Below are 5733 nucleotides of genomic sequence, written 5' to 3'. Positions count from 1 at the left end.
GATAATATATATATAAGCCGATATTTAACAAAGAAAGAATAATGTGACATAGGGAAAATGAGCGTGTTGGGGGGGGGGAGGGGGAGGGGGGGAGAACGCTCTAATGGAATGAAGTCATCAGCGGTAATTAAATGCAGTGGGCAGAGAGAGGACGGGAGCGCGCCTGCCCCTGGTGCGCGCTGGGTGGTCCGCTAACCTGATAAATGTGTGGCCCTCACCCCAGGCGAGTGGCCGAGCAGGCACCGGTTAAAACAATACTTACATTCATTTATCCATGGCTCTAAATGTCCCCTGCAACAGCAAAAACTAACAGTGGCACGTCTGTCACCTTTGGGTTGATAATGAGAATTTGACAATTAATTGTTTTTTCTCGCCTGAAACAAAAAAAGGGACCGGACATCAATTAACCATTGAGTGTGTGAGTTAAAAATCGAAATTTGATTTAAATGTTTTCACAAATTGAACTTGAGAACATGCTGCCTTACTATTTTAAAGGATTTTTTTTTTTTACTACTACTGGTGACCTTTACGCACAGGTAACACAGTCTCCAAACATTCTCAGGTTCTACGTAAATATGTTCATCCACTATTTTCTCTCCGGGGTAATATTCTACTGTGTTAAAACTAACAGTCACGAGCCTCCACTAGACACGGTAACGCCGGCAGAGAACAGAAGCACAACTAACTGAACCCATGGAGAGGCACAAGGTTGCAGGCTGCAGATATTCAGATCTCCAGGGAACAATAAGCAATCTACTGTCAACAGTTTTAGGTTATGGACTGATCGTCCGTCAGTATAGCTCTCGCTCACAAAGGCAGTAACGAGAACTAAAATTAAACATTCCGACTTTGGAAACACAACAAATAGGCTACAACAAACTGGTGCGCATCTTCTTCTGAGTGCATTACAACTTTAAAGCAAAAGGTTTGAGGCGTAATTTAGGTTTCGTTTATCTAATTAACCTATACACTGTCATGTCACATAAAATAAACTAAAGATCAATGCGGCACTCAATTAAACCGGGCAAAGTTCTGCTGGAGATATTCTGACTAAAAAGTGTAAACTCCACTTTACCTTCATTCCTGGATCATACGATGCCTGCAGGAGTCGATCTCAAGTCCCCGTCCGAGTTTCTCTGCTCAGAGCTCGGCAGAGCTTCCACCTCACTCCTCCTGCGTCCCTGCGTAAATATTATGACTGCATTACACAAACAATATTCATGTAAAAAACGTTCAACATCTACACAGGACGCCAGAACAGACGGGCATATCGCATCGGATTGAGTATTAGCTGATCTAACGGGGCTTTTGCTTGATTTTTTATTTAAAGGAGGCCAGGGAAAATGTTTACATTTTGCTGTATAAACATCCTGCCCATGTTCCTGTCTATCTTTTACAGAAATCAGAAGGGTGGTTTTGAATAAGAAGAGCATATTCTCTGGTCAATAATTTTTTTGTGCACTAAAACCGTTTTTATAAAAAATATTTAGTTTATTAATAATTGACACGTGACCTATGTACCGTACTGGTGCATCAAGCATGTGGCCTGACACTGAAAGATAATGTTTGCACTGCAAGCTTATGAATCTACACAGTTCATATTACTTTCGTCAATATTTAGTGTTGAAAATAAGATACTATTTGCAAAAAACAGGCTACATTTGTAGGCGATCTTAAGGCCCCATCCAGTGTAGTTATCAGTGTGTGGTCATATAATACTAAGAAGCCATATAAATGTCGCTCTATGGCTTAAAAGCTATACGATAGATATATTCCTTATTTCAATGTAAAGAAGGGGGAAAAACATTTCCCTAAAAAGTGAACGCACACAGATGTGCATGCTTAAGCCCACCACTGGAGTAGGAGGGAACTGGGCGGGTCTTAACATCAGGATGGCCAAGACATCCAGCTCCCAATGCGCTGATGGCAACAGATAAGTAAAAAGTGAGCTCCTCGGACGCAAGACAACACACCAACTGAAGTGGAAAGCGGCTCCTGTTCTGCTCCTTATCCCATTTCGGACGCTGCGAACAAGGCGGTACGGCTTCAGACTGCTGCAGGACTGAGTCAAAAGGAAGAAGACAGAGTTAAGAAGACAGTCTCGCCTTTGGCTCGTGCGTTAAGTTTGCCCATACGGTTTCGTTTTTTGTTCTTTATGTCAGCGAATCAGTGTTCAATTGTGTAGTTTTTATAGCTGGAAAGGTGGAAAGCAACCTTTTTCGTTTGCCATCTCGAGGACTAAATTGAACAAATGACGGCAGAGGTTCAGCAGCCCCCAGCGCAGACTCCTGCCCAGAGCAGCCCGATGTCTGCCCCGGAGAAGCCGCACGGACAGACGGCGGTGATGGAAACCGCCTCCTCCACTACGAAAACCAAAAAGACAAACGCAGGCATCCGGAGACCAGAGAAGCCCCCCTATTCGTACATTGCTTTAATAGTCATGGCAATCCAGAGCTCTCCAACCAAGCGACTGACGCTCAGTGAAATATACCAATTCCTCCAGAGCCGCTTCCCGTTTTTCAGGGGCTCATACCAGGGTTGGAAGAACTCCGTGCGTCACAACTTGTCTCTGAACGAGTGCTTTATTAAGCTGCCCAAGGGCCTCGGCCGGCCAGGGAAGGGCCACTACTGGACTATCGACCCGGCTAGTGAGTTTATGTTTGAGGAAGGCTCCTTTAGAAGGAGACCCAGGGGTTTTAGGCGCAAGTGCCAGGCGCTGAAGCCCATGTACAGCATGATGAACGGCCTGGGATTCAACCATATCCCCGAGTCCTACAACTTCCAGGGGAGCGGCGGGGGCCTTTCATGCCCGCCCAACGGCTTGTCTCTGGACAGTGGGATTGGGATGATGAATGGACACTTGTCAGGTAACATGGAAGGGATGGGTCTGTCCGGGCACACCATGTCACACTTGTCGACCAACGGTGGACATTCGTATATGGGAAATTGTACAGGCTCCACTGGCAGTGATTACCCCCACCACGACAATTCCGCCTCCCCTCTGCTCACCAGCGGAGGAGTCATGGAGCCTCACCCCGTCTACTCGAGCTCAGCCTCGGCGTGGGCTCCGGCCCCCTCGGCGTCGCTGAATAACGGGGCCTCCTACATAAAGCAGCAGCCTCTGTCTCCTTGTAATCCAGGGGCAAACTCGCTGCAGCCAAGCTTGCCAACACATTCACTAGACCAATCTTACCTGCACCAGAACGGGCACAGCACTACAGATTTACAAGGTAAGCTCAATGGAATTTATCCACTTAAAAAAAACTGTAACATGTTTAAAACTGCATCATTTTTATAAAGAAAACAAGTGGGGAGAAGTAGCTCGTAGGAAGAAATATGATGCAGGAATATTTTAGAAAATTTAAAAATGTTAACCTAATTACCAGACGGTCTAAACAATAGCCCACGCATGGGTCACCGATTGTTGTGGTCGTATGCCAAACGTGGGCGTAATGGAAATAACGAACAGTCTCTGCCTCATTTGAATGCGTTTATTTCGCTGTCAACAAACCCATCTTATGTCTCTATTGCACAAAACGGAAGAATAATTCAAATCAAGACAGCCCATTAAGGAAAATGATGCAACTAAAAGAAACCACGCATTTCCTCTCACGAACATGAAAGCGTCACTGTCCTGCTCCAATTGAAACGGAGAACTCAAATAAAACCCAGATAACCAGGGGTTTCAGACTCGCACGGTTCCAGTTTCTGGAAGTGATGAAAAAAAAGAGAGAGAGTCTGCCGGGACAGTTTAGAGTCGTGCCAATCTCTGGGTAAGAAAAACAAGCCCGGTCGGGACCAGCCTGCCTTGCCCCGAGGCCCCGAGTCCTTCGGGACTGGCGTGCAAAGGGCCACTGTCAATTAGCCCTGCGAGCCCGCCTCCACAATCCTAATCACGCTTGCTAAATGGACTCTGTGTCTGTGAGGAATAATGTCAGCAAAATTAGAAACTATAGCTCTATAAATCTCCTTTACAAATTAAGTAGACTATACAATGTATCTTTATTTTAAAGAGAATATATAATAATTTATATTTAAAAGGTTCGATGGGCTTCCTTTCACTAAACAAAATGTGGCGTGGATGTGTAAAAAACACCAGTAGGCTATTAGGATAGATACTCCATTTAAATTAACATTTCTTTTTCAATATATGATAATTATATACTTTCTATTAGCCTACAGCCTACTTTTATTACTAATGGATCCATCAAAGTAAAATCAAGGTTGTGACTGCTCTAAGAGGATCTGTCTATCATTGACAATTGACAATTAAAGCCTACAGAAAGTCTTTACATGACAGTTGTAGCCTATTAATGCTATTGTTTTAGATGTTTTTTTTAATGGTCAAAACGACTCATTAAACGTACTTGCGTAGTCACGTATCGTCATTGTTTTTAAATCTAAATTTTCAAATGCTTTACGCAGGTATTCCTCGGTACCATTCCCAGTCTCCGAGCATGTGTGACCGGAAGGAGTTCGTCTTCTCGTTCAACGCCATGACGTCCTCAGCGATGCACTCACCGAGCAGCAGCTCGTACTACCACCACCAACAGGTCTCCTACCAGGACATCAAGCCCTGCGTTATGTGACAACCTGCAGACCAGAGGACGGTGTCACAGACTTGAGCCATGCAGCAGGGTGAACTGAACTGAGAACAAACGAGTAAATAACCACTGAGAGACATAGAGGCCCGGCCCGGCCCGTGGAGAGCGCTCACTGCTTCAAGTAGACCGGACTACTTTTCTGTACAGTTTCACATTTCGACAAAGACACGGGGACAGGCCAATCACAAAGCAACAACATAATAATATTATTAATAATAATAATAATAAAATACAACTTTTTCATGCCATCAACATCGATCAGCGGGGTAAAGACTGGGTATATAAAACCCTGCTGCTGTCTGGTACTTAGTCCTGCAGAGCGGATGACTACCACTTCACACTTTAATGTTTATTCTTCTTGTTTTACTCGGCCAATGTAAAAATGCACACGTCCATTTTCCCCGTCTGAAGTTTATACATACTTTTATTTACTTTGACAAATTAGACTGAGGCTCTTTTTTCTTTTTGGACTTTCATACCAGCGTTGAATTTTTAAATGAACAATTACGGACATCACATAAACATGTCCGTCTATACTATGTAAAAACGATGAAGGCACTTTTTGAATAGCCTAGCGCATCTTTTTATTTATTCTGTAGGCCTACATATTTTAATTTCAGGCGAATTGGCCAAGGACGTATATTCTGTATTGGCAATATTTGTCAGAACGCTTGTTATTTGTTTTAAAATGAAATTGAGGATATATTGTAAGCACTGTTATGTCGTCTGTGTTAGATATATGTAGACCATTACTTTCAGCACTGTATACTTATATAATGTTAGGAAACTTAGCAAGGTTCCATCAATGAGGGCTAGTCTTTAGGGTTATACAACAAATCATTTGTAAGAAATAAACTATATCTGTTGGGCTGTTTAAGCCTAAATCCACAAAAAAAAAAAAATTGATTTCATCACACACCCAAAATAAGCAGTATTTAAAGAGTGGAGCAATGTCTGCTTCTTTTTAAGCATCACACTATTTTTAATACGTTTCTAACACATGGCTTGCAATTAATTAATCAACTAAAAAGGTTGGTAAACTGAGTACACATGACTTTAAATATACGCTTTGGTGATACCGAAGAAAAAGAAATTAAAGAATACTATGCATATAAAAAAGTCCACACTA

The 5733-nt window shown here is 42.9% G+C and overlaps 1 protein-coding gene and 1 long non-coding RNA gene across 3 annotated transcripts in view; one reads left to right on the top strand and one right to left on the bottom strand.

Annotated features, from left to right (window-relative positions):
* Positions 1–1427, bottom strand: part of LOC117947868 — a 13774-nt gene extending 12347 nt beyond the window's left edge. For both annotated transcript variants that reach the window (XR_004657344.1, XR_004657345.1), the window contains exon 1: positions 1076–1427. This is a non-coding gene — a long non-coding RNA (uncharacterized LOC117947868). The remainder of the gene's footprint in view (positions 1–1075) is intronic.
* Positions 1428–1916: 489 nt separating this feature from the next.
* On the top strand, positions 1917–5506 carry foxf1 (forkhead box F1). The gene is made up of 2 exons (XM_034879111.1): positions 1917–3230; positions 4426–5506. Exons 1-2 carry the CDS (start codon positions 2252–2254, stop codon positions 4587–4589), a joined length of 1143 nt encoding a protein of 380 aa, XP_034735002.1. The 5' UTR covers positions 1917–2251; the 3' UTR covers positions 4590–5506.
* Positions 5507–5733: the final 227 nt, after the last annotated feature.

This window comes from Etheostoma cragini, chromosome 1 (genome assembly GCF_013103735.1).
Source record: "Etheostoma cragini isolate CJK2018 chromosome 1, CSU_Ecrag_1.0, whole genome shotgun sequence".
Lineage (NCBI taxonomy): Eukaryota > Metazoa > Chordata > Actinopteri > Perciformes > Percidae > Etheostoma > Etheostoma cragini.
Note: the sequence above shows the minus strand (reverse complement) of the source record. Positions and strands in the feature narration are given on the sequence as shown.

Bases quoted from the DNA above. Each gene is read 5' to 3' on its own strand.
- foxf1 (XM_034879111.1), top strand. From the start codon at position 2,252: ATGACGGCAGAGGTTCAGCAGCCCCCAGCGCAGACTCCTGCCCAGAGC. The intron at 3,231-4,425 runs GTAAGCTCAATG...TGCTTTACGCAG, and splicing joins CAGCACTACAGATTTACAAG to GTATTCCTCGGTACCATTCC.